The 22,198-nt window shown below is 34.3% G+C and overlaps 1 protein-coding gene across 1 annotated transcript; it reads right to left on the minus strand.

The window, feature by feature from the left end:
• Positions 1 to 14,260: 14,260 nt before the first annotated feature.
• On the minus strand, positions 14,261 to 22,083 carry LOC134721239 (uncharacterized). The gene is made up of 3 exons (XM_063584064.1): positions 21,951 to 22,083; positions 20,806 to 20,858; positions 14,261 to 18,097 (listed from the first exon to the last, which is right to left on the minus strand). The coding sequence occupies exons 2-3, from the start codon at positions 20,847 to 20,849 to the stop codon at positions 14,275 to 14,277; spliced, it is 3,867 nt and encodes a 1,288-aa protein (XP_063440134.1). The 5' UTR covers positions 20,850 to 20,858; positions 21,951 to 22,083; the 3' UTR covers positions 14,261 to 14,274.
• Between the last annotated feature and the right edge of the window lie 115 nt (positions 22,084 to 22,198).

A 22,198-nucleotide genomic window follows, 5' to 3' on the forward strand; every position in this document is an offset into this window, starting at 1 on the left:
GCTGAATCCAGCTTGAATGTTGTGTCCATACTTGCCCCAACCGTTCAGGGTTCAACCTCTGCGGTCGTATAAAGCTGCGCCCTGCAGAGCATCTGGTTTGTTTTGTTGATAATTCTGCAACAATTTAAATCTTGCACACCATTCATTCTTTATTCTTGTTGGATATATATCAAACAAAACTTCATATGCACAAAAGGATAAATATATCTTATTAAAAGGGAGCATTCATAACCATTAAATAATTATGTCTATACATGTAACTGATACAGCATCATAGGGGCTGTTCCGTTTATTTTACTCACCATTGGCTCTATTTCCAATTAATGACCAATGAAAAATTAAAATGAGGCTCTGTACATGTAGCTGCAAAACTGTAGGTCTGTTAGGTCCTTATTGTTTGTTTTTTTTTACTGTTTGCAGACCATAGGGTCAGCAAATAGTAAAAAAAATTAACATAGGTGCTAAGCTACAGTTCCGCAGCTAGAAGCTATGCTGATAAATCAATAAATATATACTATGTACATGATATAGATAATGATTTACATCTATTTCTAACAAGGGAAAAACCCATGATAAGTAACTAAATAACAAAACATTGGCGACCCTAAAAGGCAGCAGATGTTGGGTCAAAAAATCTTGATAGTAAACTGGACAAAAGACATACTACAACAACACAAATTGTAACAATGACAAGATTATAATAAATATTCACATGAGAGATTGTTACTCATTTTGGGAATAGTTCTTGCACCCCATTTGGTGTTCCCCGACTTGTGTAACAAAACGGTACAGAAATATCTCAGTTTAATTTTATGTAATGGTTATCCAATTATTTGGTTTTGATTGACTGATATACATGGTATATGAAAGATTTTTGCTGAGACTGATTATTTGTTACCTCTCAATACGACAATGTGTGATGGCGGTTTTCCTCTATTTCAGATATTTGCATCAAGCATTTTGTACAGATGAAAAAAGAAAATATGATTTCAAGTCTGAAGAGGTAAGAAACATGAAAAAATAGCAAAAATAGCAAAATAATAAATATACTAAACTCCAAGAAAAATTCAAAATAGAAAGTCACTCACCAAAGCCCAAACACATCAAAAAATTGGAAAACAACAGACATTTCCTTAACCCTTAGGCTAGTTTTATAGCTAGCTGAACCCCACAGTTACATTGTATTTTACTATATGCATAAAATAAAAGATAGAATTGTTTTCATTACAATGTGGATGAGGTCAATTCTTGGTATTTCTATGTCCCAGACCCCAAAGTTCTTCTTTAACTCATTAATCATATCACACTAGTTATACATATTTATACTGTTGGGGCCAAAGGTTCTAAACGCCATAGTTATATAATACAATTAACAAGCAGAGGTCTAAACCTTGTTTGTTGAATCTAATATTGAATACTTAAACATTCTTGTTTATTCAATATTGTTCCCTGTTAAAAGAGAAATAACAAAAATACAATGAGGAGATTACAAAATGGGAAGTCTCTTACAAATTGCAATATCAAAAGCTCAAACATATCAAACGAATAGATAACAACTGTCATATTGCTGACTTGGTACAGGCATTTCCTATGTAAAAAAATGGATGATAAAGCCTGAATTTGTAGCTAGGTAAACCTCTCCCTTGTTTAACAATCGCATGAAAATTCCATTATATTGACAAGAATGTGGGAACAAAATGAACGTACAGTGGCCAACATTTTCATTATTATGTTATACATGTAATCTTAATCACTATAAAAGTTGATGGACAATAAATAAATTTTCCACCTAACATGCTATAAATGATAAGTAAAGCAAGATTTTAGCCCACTCAAGTTCCTTTTTTACAGGAAAGATATTCATATTTGAAGTTCCTTTTTGGCCATATTGCACTTTTCATGATATAGGTACGTTGACATCCTTGCCATTCCTTGTCTTTTAAACATATTGCTTTCGGCATTCCTGTAAAGTTAAATCTAAAAAGCATCTCAAACTCATGCAATTTTTGTCTTGCTTGACGGACTCAAAAAGCAAGACATACATGACATATGTATGCTGTTTCCAGCGATGGTGGTGTTGGTGTCAACAATGAATTCGTTTGTGATTAAGGCTAGTTTATGGTTAACCGCTAGTGGTAAGTCAAAGATATTTGGTTTACAGTTGTATTAGTATTGGCACATCTCATTACCATGGAGATTATTTGGCCCCGCCCATTCAGTTATGATCTATTGACTTCGAAACTTTTGCTTAGTTCTCTTGTGCAAGTTTGTGATTAGGTCAGTTTATTGGGAACCTCTAGTGGTAAGTTAATGAAAACTGGTATGCAGTTGTATATGCATTGACATATCTCATTTCCATGGAGATTCTTTGGCCCTGCCCCCTCAGTCATGGTCTTTTCGCTTTGAAACTTTTGTTTAGTTTTCATATTCTAGTTTGTTAGTAGGTCGATTTATGGGGAACCACTAGTGGCAGGTCAATGATATTTGGTATGCAGTTGAAATAGCATTGGCACTATTGGCACTTTTAATTACCTTGGAGATTATTTGATCGAGCCCCCTCAGTTATGGATTATTGACTGAAATTTTGTTTGGTTTACATATGTTAGTTTGTGTTTATGTTTTTTTTTAAAGGAAACAACTTATGATAAGTCGATCGTATTTGGTATGCAGTTGTATTAGCATTGACACATCTCATTTTCATGGAGATCGTCGGTAGTGTACCTTCAGTCATGGTTCATTGACTTTGAGTATTTGCAAACTTACATGTGAAAGTGTTGCTATTTTAATTTCAACACTTGCATGATAGTTATAACAAAAAAGCGAGACATCTCTGTGATAACAGTTTATCACAACTTTATTTTTATATTTTGCAAAGCCAATGTTTCAATTGACATTAAATTGTATCCTAAAAGTATTTTTAAATATTTAATTAGGTCCATGCAAGATGTGGAAAATAGCACTAAGCAGAACTAAATATGTCTTTTTTGTTTTAGGTACACAATAGCATTTTTTCCGAATTAAAGGTGAAATTGAGGTAGACTAAGAACATTACATAGATAAAAAAGATTTTAAATTGACAACAGAAATATGGAAATAGACGAGTCCAATGTCTTTGAAATTGACAATGAGACTAAAATTAGAGAAGAAGTTGTTGATGGCAGCTGTCAAAAGATGGATTTCGGAGACGTTGAAAATCAGAAGAACCAGACTCTAGATGAAGATGAATATGGATATGCAGATGAAAATTGTGACGATGAATATGATGATGACGATGAATATTATGAAGACCTTTTTTATGGGGATGGGGTAGATGACAAAACCTTTGAAACGATGAAATCAATGATCTTTTATTGGATAACAGCGACAAAGAGGTTAAATGGACGTATTGAAAAAGATGCAGAGAAATATTTAGTTTCTGCACTAGCAGTTTGTAATTTTGAACAAAGAAAAGCTTTGATGAAAGTACAAACAGTAGAGCATACTCCATTGTCACTTTCTTGTGAGATTTCAAATCTCCGACTCGTCAAATTTTTAGTTGAGCACTGTGGAGCTGACGTTAATGAATTCTTTGGTTGGCCATTGTATTGGTCAATTTATAAAAAGCACAAAAACATTATCCAGTATTTGGTAGAAAGGAATGCAGATGTAGGGATGTGCTTTGTTAACAATTGCAACATGCTGATGGCCTCCCTTGATATCTACCATGGAGGTTCTATGCCCATAGCAACAGGCAAAAATATGAATGAAATTGACAGATTAAAAATAGTTCAACAAAATCAGCAGGTCAAGATTACTCCGTGTACAGATATAGTGAATCTCTTAGTAGAAAATGATGCAGTTAGAAAAAGTAGTCCTCTCATATTGTTTAATATTTTAAAAGTATTTTTAAATGATAAGGAAAGCCACACTAATGTTAATTTTAAGAAGGTGTTAAATAAGATATTGAACCTTGACGAAGTAAAAGATGAAAATGGAAGGTCAATTCTTGAGCAAGCTATTCTCGAACCTAAGATAAACATAGGGGCTGCTACTTTGATTTTAAAGAAAGGGGACATTAATACTGTAAATACATTTAAAGCGGTTCGTGTGCCAACACTAGAAAAGAACTTCAGTGATTTGAATGAGAGTGTAGATGCAATCTGGACAGATATAGTGAAGGAAAGCAGGTCAGAGAACAAAATATCTTATTTAGGTCTTTCCAGTAAGCACTGTTTGCACCCAATTGTATATGCTGCATATCAAGGAAATTTAAAACTTTTGGCATGTCTCATGTTTTTTCCGAATATACCACTGACAAATAAGCTTGATGCAGTTGAGATTTATGGTGCTTATCTTGTTATTAAATACCTGAAATTTGCAGATGCTTTACTTTGCTGGAATGTATCTACGGAGATGAGACTAGGAAAAGATATAATTTCTTCGCTGAATCCTACATCTGCGATAGGCACTGGTAGTGATTTACATAAATTGTTAAAGTACCTGCATGACGAGTATTACCAAAAAAGAAAAGAATCAGAACAAATTATGAAGTCAGTAATTCCATATCAGAGGTGTGCCTTTGACTTCCAGTTAGAATTTCAGTCCATGGAAGATCTAGAACATTTAGGACTAGAAACGTCTAAAGATATTATAATACAGGCCGGTCTGCTATATGAAAGGGTGATCGGGTATGGAAATTCTTTCACATTAGCAGTCCTGTTATTAGTCTCAAAGCGTTATCACCAAGACCAGTTTTTGGGACATTTTAAATCCAGTATATCTTTGTTGACAAGCAGTCTTTGCTTTTACATTAAGAATCAAGTGTTCGATAGAAAGAAACCTTTGATTGTTATACAGCAGATAGTAAAAGCACTTGCACTTGCAATATCGAATGAAAAGCTTCGCAAACAACTTGACTTTGATACCATTATGGCTATATTGAAATGTATTTTCTTAGTCTGCTACAAGTTTCCAGGAGCTAGTACACAGTTTGTAAAAGATCAAATGACCTTTTTGTTGATTATAATCTATAAGATTGATGGACATGAAAAGACTAGTGATGAAACCAGCCAGTTCAGAAGATGTCTATTACAGATCGTCAAGTTAGACATTACAGATTCATATAACCAGACATTACTGCATTATTCTGTTTTAATCAGGAAAATAGTGTTGGAGAATATATATGACATTGACAAGAATGGTATTTTCAGTCTTCCACCAATTAAATGGTGGTTATCTCAGTTTGAAAATTCCTTCCGTGTGACACAACTCCTACTTGAGAGTGGAGCAGACCCTAATGCATTTGATGTTAATGGCCAAACACCTCTTCATACATTCTTCCTAAGTTTTGAGTCTGGGAAAGATCTTACTCAAGAGGATAAAGTTGCTTTGGACGCACTTCTAGACGCTGGAGCTCATCAGGATTATATAGATGTATGGGAAATGACACCCATTGATTATTCCGAATTCACTTGCCTTCCTCTTTGTAGGGCAAGTAATAGAACACTGCAGTGCCTTGCTTCAAGAGTCATATTGAAAAATGGTATTCAATTCAAAGGGGAACTATCTGTTCACTTGGAAAATTTTGTGAGGTCTCATGCAAGGCATGGAAAACTTTCATCCAACCACCAAGAGAAATACATGTATCAAATGAACATGATAGACAACTAGTGAGTATCTTTTATTGAAGATGCGAAATCATGTAGATAGTTCTTGTTTTTGTGTTATGTTTGTTTTATAATTTTACATGAAAAAAAACAGCATTTTCACTGACCTGTGTTTGTTTATCCTGTGTTTGCCAAGACTGATTTATTGTTGGTTTCCTAATGTTAAGTAGCAAATATTCCATGCATGTTCTGGACAAGCTTATGTTGCAATGGTAGATAGACATTTGATAATATCAAATCAAATAATAATGATATCAGTGACATATTATTTTGTTAACCAGCATTAATTAATGAATGTTAATTGGTAGATCTACGAGTGGATATCTGACACACGATAATGAAATTTCAATGTGTCTTTTTAGTAAAATGTTAATTCTTGCAATGTCCTCTAGAACTGTGACAGCTTAACCATGTCAACATTTCTCCATCATATTTTAAAAAAGACCTAATTTATATCTAAAAGTAAAATAACAAAACAACTGAACTCCAAGGAAAATTCAAAATGGAAAGTGCCTAATCAAATGCGGCAATATTAAAGGCTCAAACACATGAAACCAGAGGCGGATTATGGAGGGCCAAGGGGGCCACCCCCCTTTTGGGGAAAAATGTTGTTGCTTATATAGGAAATCACTGAAGCGAGACTGGAGCGAGCCCCCTCTAAGGTCAGTCAGCGGGCCCCCACTTATGAAAATTTCTGGATCTGCCACCTGAAACGAATGGAATACAAATGTCTTATTCCTGACTTAGTATAGGCATTTCCTTATATATGAAGTGGTGGATTAAACCTGGTTTCATAGCTACCAAAATCACTCACTAGTATGGCAGTTGCATTAAATTTCATTACATTGACAATAATGTGTGACCAAACAAACATACACAATAAGAAACACAATGGTAAGCTAAGGTTCTTATAAAGAAAAAAGAGAAGAAATAGCATATTCACACCAAAGGTATAAAAGCTCACGGAACAATATAGATATTTTGCCAATTCCAACCATGGACTGCTGACAATGATAACATTCACACGATACCTATAAAAAAGAAGATGTGGTATGATTGCCAATGAGACAACTATCCACAAAAGACCAAAATGACACAAACATTAACAATTATAGGTCACCGTACGGCCTTCAACAATGAGCAAGCTACATATGGCCAAGTAAAAGTGTGTACAGCGAGTTTGAAAATACCAGTAAACATGGTGAAAATTCTTCATCTGACTGCAGTTTATTAAAATTGCATTCTGTCTTTAGCTCCTTAATATGAAGATGAAAGTGCATACTGTGTAATTTATCACTTGCTGTACTTGAGAATGAATTTATGTTGGAAATATATGCTGTGAATATTTTAATACATGCATGTATCAAATAAACTCAGCATTATCAAAGATTCATCAAAATGAGGTCAATGTCAAATGAACCATGTCACAAACGGACAGACGTTTACACCTTACAATCATTCCCTACTAAAATGTAGTAGTATAATTTCTGTAAGAACCCTGGAAACATCTGCGAATAATATATGAAAATATGGTCACACGAACCCTGCTAGACAGACATTAACACCTTACAATCATTCTATACACCAAAATATATATTTGAGCAGTTGCTTATCGTAATTGATATTGACAAAATCATGAAAACTTAACATTGACAAATGAACCATGAAAATGAGGTCTAATCATATAAAAACTGCCAGACACATGTACACCTTTCAATTATTCCATACACAACACATCGTGGCCTCATTGGTTATAGTATCAAGAAAAACAAAATGAACAAACACCTAAATATTCGTCCATTGAACGATGAATTCGAGGTCAAGGTCAGGTGAAAAGTGTCAGTCTGACATGACATGTTCACCTTACAACTATTCCGTACACCAAATAAGTTAAGTATATTGCTTATATCAACGCAAACTTAACCTTGGCCACTGATCCATGAAATGAGTTCGAGATCAGAAGAACCCTTATACATAGCATGGACCCCTAATATATTTTTAACAAAGTATTTATTATTACAAAAAACGTTAAAACAAAAGAGTAAAAATAAGGTATTTACATACATCCAGGTCTCCTTCGTGTACCTTCTGAAATATAAAACTTTAGGCCAGACAAAAATATGATTAAGAATCAGGTATCTGTAGGGATGATAACTCGATAACGATTTTCTAATCGAGTGATCTCAGTATTCGTTTGATTTATCGAGCGATATTCAATTACTCGCTCGATAAAACATTTTCCAAAAGAAAAGAAAAAGAAAACTTAAACCCAGTCCAGACCCTTCATGTTGGTGCTAATTGAAAGTTACCACATGGATATGGAAAGTTTACAATATGGGAATTAACATCCTCTCTTCTTTCGAATCGTTTATTATAGTTTGCAATCGGAAAAAGTTGAATTTCGAATTTCATATTTCTGGAGATATTTCACTTTGATAAAAGCATGCTTTCCTTGTGTTTTTTTTCTCCGGTCTATGCCCCAACTACGATAGTAGAGGGGCATTATGTTTTCTAGTCTGTGCCTCCGCTCGTCCGACCGTCCGTCCGTCCGTTCGTCCTGCACCAGGTTAAAATTTTTGGTCAAGTAATTTTTTGATGAAGATGAAGTCCAATCAACTTGAAACTTAGTACACATGTTCCCCATGATATGATCTTTCTAAAATTAATGCCAAACTAAAGTTTTGACCCCAATTTCACGGTCCACTGAACATAGAACATGAAAGTGCGAGTTTTTGGTTAAGGTAGTTTTTGATGAAATGGAAGTCACATCAATATGAAACTTAGTACACATGTTCCTTGTGATATGATCTTTCTAATTTTAATTCCAAATCAAAGTGTTGACCCCAATTTCATGGTCCACTGAACATGGAAAATGATAGTGGGAGTGGGGCATCCGTTTACTATGGACACATTCTTTTTTTTTTTTTTATATTATGCCAAATTTCGCATAAATTAGCTACCATAGCTAAATGTTATGTGGGGAAATAACGCGAGATCGAAAATGCTTATCCAAAGTGGAAGGTTGACTCTATTATTATGTATATATAGATCGTCTGCGTGCTGACGTCATGAGTTCTATAACCACACAGTTCAACAAGTCCTATAAAGGGTCCGTCAGAGTGAGAGCAATTTTGATCGAATGGTTGCATCTAGAATATGAATATGACTTGTACGGCTTTGATGCATTCTTTGCAGGAGATACTTCGTACCCGGTTTTGCTTCTTTCGAAGTTCATTCGACTCTTTCAGTTTTGTTAAGTTTAATACCTTGAATTTTATAAACGATTTGTGAGATTTGAAAACAGGTTCACTACGTGCTGAATACATTGTTGGTCTCTAGTGATCAAGTTACAATGAGGTATGTTCCTGCTCATCAGCAATCATGATGGATTGTGTGCGTGCCTCGGAAATTGTACATGATGATTGAAAATGATTTGTATCAGTGGCGGACCCAGAGCTGTGGTTGATGGGTTGGTACCCCCCTGATGTATATCAACCTTCTGAATTGGACATATGGGTTGAACCCAATCCCCTTTCTTGTGTATAAAAATTAGTTGCTCGAATTGAACTTTTTTGAAAGTTTTTTCAAAATTAAGTATTGTTGCAGTCGAGATGATTAAGACATAGGGTATTGAAAATGGGAACTGTTAGAAATGGTATCAGCCGTGGTGTTTTACTGGATTGACGTCCCCAACTCTCGGCATTACCGAACAATACCATTTATTTAGATCAGGAAATGCATACAAATGTATGAAGTTTGAACTTCCGTTTTCTTAAATATTGAAAATAATCATGAGTATACCAACGTTCATCAATGGCAGTATAATGACAGATTTTTAAATTAAACACACTTATAAATTATTTTAAAAACTTCCGCAATTGACGTTAAAAGTGGGTTATTTTTATCCCATTTAAATTTCAATGTCTCTTTATATTATGTAACACGGAAGTGATTGTGTATTTATTTTCATATGTTCCCATACATGTACATGTATCTCCATCATGGATGCAGCTTTTTTCATCTCCTGTATTTTTTTTATACTTGTTATTGATGGGAACTATGGTAAACAACTGCCTCCTGTTATACTAGGTAACTATCTTTATTTAGAACTTACAGTACTAACGGTAAGATTGCAAATTTGTTTTTAGCTGTTCCTTTCTCTAGCCGCGGGTCAATAATCTTAAGTATAACTTCATATTTTTACACGATTTAAAGTACATATAGAGATAAACTAATAAAGAATCTTAGAAACGAAGAATATGCAAAGGACACAAAAAAAACTTAGTTAATGGCATATAACACCCCCCTGTTTGTCAAGGAAATCCTTTCCAAATCTACATTCGAAAGAGGACAAAAGGCGTTGTGTCGTACTTTTGGGCATCTAGAATTAAGAATATGTTTTATTTCATTTTTAACAATATTATTTAGCAAATACGTAGTCGGGTAAGTCTTTAGTCAGAAGAAAAAAAAACCAAATTGTATGAAAGAATTTATAGCTAATAGAGATAATACATTTAGACAGAATTTATAAGTTTCAAACTCGGCGAACCATTCATGAACATTTTTCTTCTAATTTATTCAGTTCCTGGTGATGGAGGCACTCGAATAGAAGGAAAATTGGACAAACCATCGCATGGTCCGCATGTTACCTGCACCAAAGTAACTAAGCATTTTTATACCATGTGGGTACGAATATTTAGTGTCCTGACTCCAGAAGCGACGGATTGCTTTATTTCAAACTTCAGGTATTATTATTAATATTTTATTGAGAAAGAATCATTGGAGTTTTTCAGAATTTATGAAGTTGTATTCTGCGGCAAATTACCGGTCATATTATTACTTGATTTAAAGTTTTGATTCAGCAATTCAATTTATTGTCCGACTTTCTTCTCAAAAATAAGGAAAAGAAATGTACAAAAAATGTATATTATTTGATCTATATAGTAACTTTTGTCATATCTGAAGAAAAACATATTAGATATGAATCTTAAAGATTTAAAAATACTGAGTCGTACGATTTATAAACAGACAGCAGAAAGATTTCTTTTCTTTTCTGTTTTTGTTTATCTTATTATGTTTTCCACGTGTAGTAATCCCATTAAAAAGTATTCGGAAAAGGTTTTATCATAGTATAGCTACATGTATATTCTCATCTACTGTAACATTTAGTTTCTAAGGTTTACCACATCAAATTATTTCAGTTTTAAAGACAAAAAACGACCTTAAGAAATTATGTTAATCCTCTTCGATGTTTAACTGCGATACTCACTTGACCCCCCTTTACCGTATATGTTCTGTATCCTCTCCTGACAATTAATGCTTACATACAAATAACACTCACTTTTATATAACAACAAAAGCTAGTATGTAAATAACATTTTACAGACTTATATATAACAACAAGACACACACAACCAGTTATCCTGACGGAGTTGACATACGGGTAACTGGATTTGGAGATACGGAAAGTGTCGAGTGGCTAACGGATTTTCACATTTCTAAGAAATGTAAGTAGACATTATAAACATTACAAGACTAGTTATACATATATTATATGTCTACATTTTTAAACTGCAAGATTAAAACATATGTATATTCACTTCAGACAAAAACATAGTATCTCGCTTGAATGATCCACTATATATTTAACAAAATAATTGAAACACAAATTGAAAATACGGTACTAGGTTTCAAAATTTCTTATCTAAACACCGATTTGGGGCAAAATAAAATCTCGGAAGAATTACTCTTTTAACAGATTCCACCTGTTCAAACTTGAGAATTTCAGAAAGCTAATCGTGTGTATGAGTATAAATGTTCTCAGCTAGATGCTCAAACTTGCAAGTAATTAACATTTCGTTTTTATTTTTTAGTAGTTGGTTACTATGCAATGATAGTGCAGAATATGGTAAAGTGGGGTTACGTTCGCAATAAAACTGTACGTGGGGCTCCATATGACTTCAGAAAAGCACCAAGTAAGTATTCAAACTATGACAGTAAGATAAATAACAAAATCAGAAATTAATCAACAGTATATCACATTATCTTAAAATTGCTTAAAATTCAGTTGTTAAAAAGCGAGAATCATTAACTATGTATCTACTCATTCCAAAAGTTAGGAGACGCCCGTTTTATTTATTTGGGGAGTATTGTGGCCTTTTCTTAAATTTTGTGGTACAGACTATTAGTTTTCATCCTGTATTGGGAAAATTTTTGTTTCTGTCATTACCAGGTCAGATTATGCATGTCCAAAAACCTCCACAACTCCCCATGAATATCAAATAGTCTTCCCCCAATGAATGCAACACAGAAAAGTGTCCATTCATCAGCTCATTCACGTTCTAAAGAGTGGGAATGCAAAACCACAATGTACAAAATGTACGTAAAATGCTTGGATGACTCAAAATCTAAAAAAAGCAAACTTTGGAAACTACTTGTGTTACATTTTTTTCTGATTATGTAGATGATTTTAAACTAAATGAAAAAGGTCTTTGGATCGATCTGATGAGTAAAGACATCTTCTATTGATGTTCATAGTGTGTTCTTATGTTGTGTTGTTACACTTCTATCCAAGGACAGTGGAGGTTGAACGCTCCGGCACATGCCACATTCTTTATGTGCCTGTTCCAAGTCAGGAGCCGGTATAGTTCAGTTGTTCTCTTTGGTACATGTCTGTCATAATTGTTTTCGTAAATTGTTCTGTTTTAAATTCGGCCGTTAGTTATTTCATTTGATTTGTTTAAAATTTTTCATTTTGAGACCCTTTTAATAGCAGATTTTACAGTATTGGTTTTCTCCTAGTTTAAGGCCGTACGGTTGCTTATAATTGCTTACATCTACTTACTTCAAAGGCGGATCCAGGGAGGCCCGCCCCCACTCTCGTGTGAAAAATTTGTAGATTATATAGGGATTCACTGAAGCATGACTAGAGCGGTCCCTCTTTGGTCAGTAAGCGCCCCCCTTTTATGAAAATTTCTGGATCCGCCACTGATAGTTTTTTAGAGACTCGCACTTTTTTCGCATTATATTTTAGTAGGTTGAAGACCTGGATACTTCATACTTTGTATATAGATGCGTTATAAAACGAAGTTTCCGTCTGTCACATGTCCATTTTGCTTGACCTCATTATCATGATTAAGTGGCTACTTGAAAGAAAGTTAAGATTTTTAGTAATGTTAATTTCTCTCTTAAATGAGTTATAGGATATTTGTATGTGGGTATCTTGTAAGGTCCTAATGTCCGTCAAACAGTTTTCACTTGACCTCGACCTCATTTCATGGATCAGTGAACAAGGTTAAGTTTTGGTGGTCAAGTAACTCAGATGCTATAAGCAATGGGTCTAGTATATTTGGTGTATGGAAGAATTGTAAGGTGAACATGTCCAAAATGGCAGATGTCATCTGACCTTGACATAATTTTAATAGTTCAGTGGTTATAGTTTAGTTTTTGTGTTTTGGTCTGTTTATTCTTATACTGTGTGTAATAGGTCTACTATATTCGGTATATGGAATGATTGTAAGATGTACATGTCCAACAAGCAGGCATCATCTGACCTTGGCCTCATTTTCATGGTTCAGTGGTCAAAGTTAAGTTTTTGAGTTTTGGTCTTTTTTTCTAATACTTTATAAAGCAGGTCAACTATGTTTGGTGTATGGAAATATTTAATGATGTACATGTCACTCTTGAAGGTTTTATTTCACACTGACTGCATCTTCACAGTTCATTGCTCAGTGTTAAGTTTTTGTGTTTTGGTCTATTTTTCTTAAACTATAAGCAATTGGTCAACTATATTTGATGTATGGAAGGATTGCAAACTGTATATGTCTGTCTGGCAGGTATCATATAACCCTAACTCTAACCAAATACTAACCCTAAAAAAAGATGTGAGTGTACTTTAGTTATTAGATATAGTGACACAACAAATCAAAATAAATCAACAGGCCAACACATGAAGTGGACTTCTATTTTGTAGGTTCCTTAGGTCCTGTAGTGCTTACCGTTTTAACCTGTTTTTTCATTCTTGGCTTTCCTATGTTTGGTTTAAAGCGTTCCGCGTGAAGGTCAATCCAGGATGCACATTGGACGCATTAAATTTACAGAGTGTTATTTTTATCTAGATTTTCGAAATCGAAAAGTAAATGAATTTTCTCAACATTTCGATATTATATCATATATTTCATGATTTGTTGAAAGCGCTGTCCATGCAATCATTGATTTCTCTCCTGTATATATCTTATTCGTCTCCGGTACATATATTTCCATGTGCATAATACGTTTCGAGTATCTTTCAAAATCCTTTATTTATCTATGTATATACTCGAAGAGAAAGAAAATAATGCGCAAAGCAAATTAAGAATAGAGAAATATCACAAAATACATTAAAGACTACAGAAATGAAAACTTTCACTACCATACAGACCCTCATAAATATAAAATACCAATCTCAGTTCCAATAAAAATGTTTATTAAGGTTTAAGTTCTCAGAATGTTTCCTTCGTAGACTTTTTTCTTTTCATAAATTAATAAATAAACAACATGTATAGAAAAATCTTTATATCAATAGAACAAAACATAAAAATAAAATTAAAAAAAAAAAAATCATAATTATTCTGCCCTTTTGGGTAATACATCAGTTTCCTCTCGATCGGTTTGATTCTTCAACTGGTACTTTATCGTCTTCAACTGAGCCTCGCTTATAACTTGGAATAGGTGGAAGTAGTGCATACCCAGATAATGATGACGTAGGACGATACATTTCGAACGTATTGCCATCTATAATTGGAGGAACTTTTGGTGATCCACATGCCGATAGAGGTCGGGGTTCTGTATTCGCAAAGGCGGTTAACAACGTCGATAACCTTACAGACGACATCGGACGTTCCATTTCCGTTGTTTTGCTTGTACTATTTATTGGCGGAAGTATTGTTAATCCAGAGGCTGACAATGGTCGGTTTACATACGTGTCACTTCTGCAGACGATTGGTGGTAACTTTCCCATAACAGAAGGTGACAATATTCTGTTTTCATCTAAGGATTCCTTTCGTCTTTTCTGTGTGGAACGATTTAATCCTGGTGTTGATACAGGATGACTTGTGTTTACCATTGCATTCTTGGTATGTATTGCCGGTAACTGCAGGAATGCTGATGTTGAACATGGACAAGTTCTTTCGCCTTTCTCGCCTATGGTCATGGGAGTAGCGGAAACAAGATTTCGATTTGCTTCGGGAATTTTAACTTGCTCTTCTCTCTTTAAATAACTATGAAATATTTGTGGTAAATGTTCATTCGGATCAAGTCTTGGTATTATGCAGTCACTAGGACGATGTATTTTATCTTTTGGAATTGGAATTCTACTTAAAGCTGCAAGTGAGCGTCTACGTTCATCTGTTTTTCGCTTGTCTTCACTCTCGTTCGTATTCCAAACAAACCCCTTTATTCGGACCGGTATTCTAGATTTTTTTGTGATTCTGGGCAATTTTGTACCTCTCTCTCTCTTTCTAGGCGATCTTCTATCATCACCGTTCGGACTTTTAGCATTTCCTGTGCTATTGATTTTAATATCAGTTCCTCGTCTAACTGATATTTTGCTCTCCGGGTACGATCTTGCAGACATCGGGCATGTTTTAGTAATCCTCAATACACGGACAGGAATACTTCTGGCAGAATCAAAGCGTGGCTTCTCTTTGTTTAGATCGGTTAAAGACATGTTTTTTTCGTCAAATCTCCTAACCATAACAGGGATTCTGCTTGGGATAATAGTGGTGCCATGGAGAAATGAGAATCGGAACCTAATGTCATTGTCATCTTTCCTGATGACGTCACTAGTTACCTTTCTCGCGATTTTTCCCTTTGTAACTTTTCCTCCGAGATTTCCTCTATTTGATAGTTTTTCCACAGTTGTTCTAATAGGTACTATAGGCAATTTCGCATGCTTCTCTCCTTTTAGGACTTTGCTAACGTCACTTTTGCATTTTGTTTCGTTTTCCTGCTTTCTTTTGATAAAGCTCAGCTTTGGTTTAGGTTTCAGTTTCTTGGGACTCTCGAAAAAGACATCAAAACTTACATTTGGCTTTAATGCATGCTCTTCTTTGTATGCACTACCAACATTTTCAACAGCAACTTGACTGTCATCAGTTGTTGCATCTTCTTTTTGTTCGTTATCATGACTTTTATCTTTCTTTTCATCAATTTGAAACTTTGCCTTTCTTCCACCAGAAGTGAGTTTTGGTTTAGTCCTTTTTTTGAGTGGACTGTCAAACATAATTTCAAAACTAGTATTAACTTTCTTTTCCTCCAGTTTAACATCTTCAATATTTCCATTGCTCTTAATATTCTGGTCTGTGACGTTCGGCTTTAGATTGAAGGTTTTTCTATTTTCCGAGGATAGTTTGGGTTTAGTATGTCTCTTTGGTTTTTCAAACAAAATTTCAAAACTAGTATTAATTTTCTTTTCCTCCAGTTTTACATCGTCTTTGTTTTCATTCCTCTTAATATTCCGGTCTATCACGTCAGGCATCAGGTTGGCGGTTTTTCTTTTCTCGGAGGAGAGTTTGGGTTTAGACATTCTTTTCTTTGGTTTTTCAAAAATTATGTCAAAACAAGTATTAATTGTCTTCTCATAACCAACTTCATTTGTACCGTCTGTATCCTCACAACAACTTCCGGTTTGGTCTAGTGGCAGAACTATTATTTCCTTCTCGTCGCTTATTCCAGTAACATCTACGGCGGCCTGGTCAGCATTCTCAATGTGGACTTGTTTCAGTTGTAATTTTTCTTTTTCTTTTTTTTCTTCTCCTTTTATCAGATTATCCAAAATTCTCAAATTTGATTCAATTTTAGCTTTATCGGTACTGATTAGACTAACTTTGATTTCTTCAATTATGCCAAAGCTAGTTTTCAATTTCTTCTCAACACCGACTCCATCTGTACCGTCTATATCCTCATAACAACTTTTGGTTTGGTCAGGTTGCAGAACTGTATTTTCCTCATCGACTCTTATTTTTTCATTAAGGGTGCCATCTATTGCCTCATCAGCATTCAGAGTTTTGACTTGTTTCAGTTGTGATTTAGCTTTTTCTTTTTCTTCTTCTTCTCTTATAAACTTATCTAAAATTCTTAAATTTGACTTCATTTTAGTTTCATCGATACCGATAAGACTAGCTTTGATTTCTTCATGGTACAATTCATTTTCCTCGTAGTCTTCTTCTTCCTCTTTTTCAATAGCCCGTTTTTTAACAGCTTCGTACAATTCTTCTGGATTTCTAGTATACACATTTATATACTTTTCTAAGGAAACACATTCGTCGCCCATCCGCCATTCGAAATTTGGGCGCATTTTTGTACCATCTCCTTCAAATACGGATTCCATGCTTAAAGATTTCTTCAGACCATGTTCTTTCAATGTTTCAGTTGGAAGTTTTTTGACTGTTCCACTCAGAGTATTGAATTGATTATTTCCATTTATCAATTCTACAACATTAGCACGGTCTGCTTGTTTTTTATCATTAGATGGTCGTGGTGAATTTGGGCGTCCAAGCTTTGGTCTTGTCCTCCACATATTCAAACTTTCTCCACCTTGTCCCCAGTTCTTCCCGACTGATTCATTTTTCATGATTCCAAATTTTATAGGAGTATCATCGCAATTCTTTCTATTCTCATCAAAGTTGACTTGTTTATCAAATTTGAGGTCATAGGCAATGTTTATCGATGTCATGTCTTTCCAGTCGCAATCTTCATCATATTCACTATTCTTATCCCTGGTTAAATTTTCTATTGCATACGTAACTTTTAAATCATCCAACCCGGTTAAAGACTTGTTTGCTGGAATTTCAGAAAACCTTTCCAGATCACATGCCTCTGTGACAGCTGGGAGTAGCTCTGTCTCACCAAGATGACCGGAAACTAAGAATTTCCTGTTACCCTCTCGCTGTATAAACGATGACTGAGATGGTCTGATGTGTTTACGAGGGATAGGGTCTTGTTTTAATGGAAAAGACTTCTTTTTGTAATCAAAAGAAAAACACTCGCCAAACGCCTCTAAATATTTCTTCTTTAAAAATTCTGATGCCATAGATACCTCAGTAAAATACGAGACATTAGTTGGGTATTGTCCATATTTACGGAATATTTCCGTTTCTCTATGATAAACGGGCATGTACTTTGTACGGAATGCTTCTTCTCTCTCTTCTCGCTCGAGATCTTTTAATGTTTGTTCCAATGATTTAGGTACCAAGCTTGTTCCGGCGTCGTCAAAGGTAAAACGTTCTGGGTGACGAGCATGAACATAATTAAGTTCACCTTCAAGCTTCTTTACCATTTGAGACTTCAGATTGAACCAATCTTGCTTTTCTTCTAGCATTAATTCCAATTCGATGATTCTCTCATTCTTTCTTTTGATTTCTCTTTCAACCATATCAATGTCTGACTCAAGATTTTGGTCTTTCCGTTCTGACCTAAAAAAAATAATTAATGTGTTGTATGTAATATTTGAATACATACATATATATACCCTTTTAAAATGATAGGTCAAATACTTTCTTTTTATCAATTACCCCTCGTATTTTTTTCTCAGGCTTCTATATGCTATTAAATCAGGAGACCTCATTTTGTGTGTCGCTTTCTTCCACAATGAATAGAATAATCCCACTTCGAGTCCTATATAGGTACCATGTATTGTCGCATTTGTCATCCTTGCTTATGATTATTCAGTATGGGTTATTTTGGAAGGAAAACGAAAGAAAGAAAATTGTTTCCGTCATTGGACGTAATTTTCAGTCAGACTATACTTCCGGTTTACGTTTTTCTGTATTCTTTGATGTTATACTATGAATAAGTGTATTTGCTATCTGCTTTCATTTTCAAGTTTACTATCCAAGGCGGTCACAGAGTTTGTTAAATAGAGAGGGTCTATATAATATGTCAATGACCGCCGTGGATCGATTAGTAAATTGAGAGTTGATAGTAAAAAGCAGACACTTAATATGGTAATGAATGTTCATAATATACAGATAAACTAGAGAGAGCCGTGTTGTAGTGGTTAGTGCATCGGACTACTAACACAAAGGTTCCTGGTTCGATTCCCGTTCAGGATGAAAATTTCAGGAACTAAATTTTCGGCTCTCCCTTGACACCATTTGCGAGTATGGTCTTGAGGAAACGATGATAGTCCGTCGGAAGGGGACGATAAATGGCTGACCCGTGTTAAGAGAGAGTCATATCTCTTGCACGTTAAATACACCTTTGTAGATTTCGAAAAAGAGTAGGCTAATGCCGCTACAAGGCTGCACTCGCACACGCGAAGAGGAAAGGGATTAATATAAGTTGCAAAACTTGTTTCCCAATCCACTATAAATAGATATGTTTAAACTACAAATAAACGCTAAAATAATTGAAATTAATAGAAAACCAAACAATATTGGGAATTTTGGGAAAAAAGGAGGAGCCGTGCTTGGAAAAAAAAAATGTCCTGTCCCAAAGTACCAATTACTTTTAATACCTTTCCTCAGGAAATCCTCCAGTAATTAAATATTTTTACAAAATTAATATTCTTTCCTACCACAATTTATATACTTTCAAGCAAGCTTAATGCCCGCGAAATTTCGCCGATGTATTTAAGTTATATTTAAATTTCTCTACAGAAACTTCTATATCTGTCAATGCGTTTGACATCCTACGTCTCTAATACATTTCAGATAAACTATTTCAACTGCTTATCATGGGCCCTTTAAATTTACTTGTTGTTTTTCATACCATTATCCATTAATTTAGTTCCATACATTTAATATGGAAAATTCAGAGAAAAACAAGAATGTGTCCCCAGTACACGGATCGCACTATCATTCTCTATGTTCAATGGACCGTGAAATTGGAGTCAGAACTCTATTTTTAACATTAAAATTAGAAAGATCATAGCATAAGGAACATAAAATACCAAGTTTCAGGTTGATTTGACTTCAACTTTATCAAAAACTACCTCGACCAAAAACTTTAACCTGAAACTGGACAGACGAACGAACGAACGGACGGATGGACGAACACAGACAGACGGACGGAAGAAAAGACGAACGGACGCACAGACCAGAAAACATAATGCCCCTCTACTATCGTAGGTGGGGCATAAAAATCTAAAACCAAAACATGACTTGAACCCGGGAACCCGGACAATGCAAGCGCATATACATGGGGTCATACATAATACAACTAAGACAGCAAACAATGCTTTACGTTCATATTTTATGAGTGGGGGTCCATATAAATCTACTAGATCGAAGAACGATTGACCTTAATAAAAGCTAAACTCATAATGTAAGGTGATATCTTTCTGTTTGAGCCGTTAGGACTGTATAAAAAACACATACATTTTGTATCTCACGTCTCCTGGTCCGTACGTCGTTTTTTAACCACATGCATCTTATAAATAAATTTGGTGTATTTACTGTCTTCTGATTGGTTAAAAGTATTAGTTTTATTTTCAATGTTATCAATTTTAATGGAGACACGCCCACTCTGACGTTGTGTATTCATACACCAACATGTGTGTATATTGTTATTGCTTTAATATAAATAGTATTAAAAGTTCTTTGAGCCTTTTTTTTTATAGAAATTCATTTATAATGAATGGCAATAATTAATTTTGACTTTATTGAACCATAAAACTAATAAAAATCAGTTTTATGGTTCAATAATACAAAATAAATGATATCCATTCATTAAATACTCGACAACCAGATCGCACAAATGAAGCTGTAGAGCAGCCTTTTCCTAAACTATAAATTTGGTTAACGGAAACTAGGAATTCTGACGCAGACGGCCATCGCTTTATATACGTTTGACACAAAGAGCAGCTGCTTTATATCTTATAATTTTATCATGTAAATTTCTTAATTTTCCTCATTTTTTAAACTTGTTTAAATAATTTTATAATATCCCTTGAATGAAATTTATTGATATTCATGCCTAACAATATTAGTATTGCTCGATTCTGTGTTCTCCCTGGATGTTTGACTATCATCTATATTCGTAGATTAAAGTTATGACTGAAAAAAATAAAGAGTGAACTTTTCGTATACCTCCGTGAAAAAAATAAATGTCAAAAAACATTCCTGTCTGTGGTTAATGTATGTGTCGTCTTGCATGATATAAGTTAAAATAATATACTTACTGCGAAAGCATTTCTTCATACTGGTAGTCTTGGTCCTCTACCATATCGTCAAACTATAATAAATAAAAAAGGGGGTTACTTTTAACAGGCATAAGAACATGATGTTATCGAAAAAAAATAGTATAAACCAATTCAACACTATAACATCTGACGTATATGAGCAACAGATAAAACCATGAAATAACATTACCATGCACGCAGAAAGACGGAAATCTAAAAAAGGGGAACAAAAATAAACATTCCTTTACTGACGAGTATTTACATGAAGTTTATACATGGCTTTTGTCGTTTCTTTTCTTATCGTCTTTTTCTTACTTTTTTTTATCAATGTAGATTTTTCTTCTTGAGAATTCCTGTTACTCAATCCCAACGTTTAAAATAAAATTAACGGTACCAATTGTCTTGCACCAGATGCGCATTTCGACAATACATGTCTCTTCAGTGATGCTCGTGGCCAAAATATTTGAAATCCAAAGCTTATATAAAAGATGAAGAACTTTAATCCAAAAGGTCCAAAAAGTATAGCCAAATCCGTGAAAGGAATCACTCGATTCAGAGCTTTGCATTAGGGAGATACATTCCTTAATTTATAATATATTCTAATATTTTGTAACAGCAAATTTTAATTACACAACACATCAACAAATCCGTATTTTTATGCCAGTACCGAAGTACTGGCTACTGGGCTGGTCCCTCGGGGACTAATAGTCCACCATTAGAGGCATCGACCCAGTGGTAGTAATAAAATTAACGATACCAATTTTCTTGCACCAGAAAATGTTAGATTTGACTATTATGCAACAACAAAGCCAGAATTACTTCATTGAAATATATTGCCTTTTTATTTTACAATGCTCTGACAGTTCCAAATAATGGCTAGTAAATATAGAATTCTGTAATTTTATGGTGGACCTCATTTAAATATTTATTTTAAACAGGCGAATAATCCGTCTATTATACATCGATACCAAATATAGTGCCCACCAAACTCATTCATTAGTCATTTATTTCCAAAATGGTTTGAAAACAAAGACCAAACAAAACTGCTTACAATCTGTATCAAAACTAACTACGAAAACGAGTGGATCTTTATCGAAGTATAATATTTTCTATCTATTAATATAAATATGAAAATAGCAACTTACCTTCGTCTTCGATGAATTCTTCTTAAAATTAAATCTCAATATCTTCAAAGACTGTTCAGATTTATCATATACGTTAATGTTTGCGGTCGTGAAGTAAAAGCTCCTTTCGACAACAGAGAAGTAGGTTTCTTCTGGGCGCTATTGTGACGTAACAAACAAAATATCTTAGACGTTACCAATAGAACTGCACATGTTCTGTTGACGTTATCTGAATATGTGCACACACTGCGTTTCGATAATGCGTTGAA

The sequence above is a fragment of the Mytilus trossulus genome, chromosome 6 (genome assembly GCF_036588685.1).
Source record: "Mytilus trossulus isolate FHL-02 chromosome 6, PNRI_Mtr1.1.1.hap1, whole genome shotgun sequence".
In the NCBI taxonomy this organism is placed as follows: Eukaryota; Metazoa; Mollusca; class Bivalvia; order Mytilida; family Mytilidae; genus Mytilus; species Mytilus trossulus.

What these genes read in the sequence shown, in the direction of transcription:
- LOC134721239 (XM_063584064.1), bottom strand. Translation starts at nt 20,849, where the DNA reads ATGGTAGAGGACCAAGACTACCAGTATGAAGAAATGCTTTCGCA. An exon ending in TATGAAGAAATGCTTTCGCA is followed by an intron (nt 18,098 to 20,805) that starts GTAAGTATATTA and finishes TATTTTTTTTAG; the next exon opens with GTCAGAACGGAAAGACCAAA.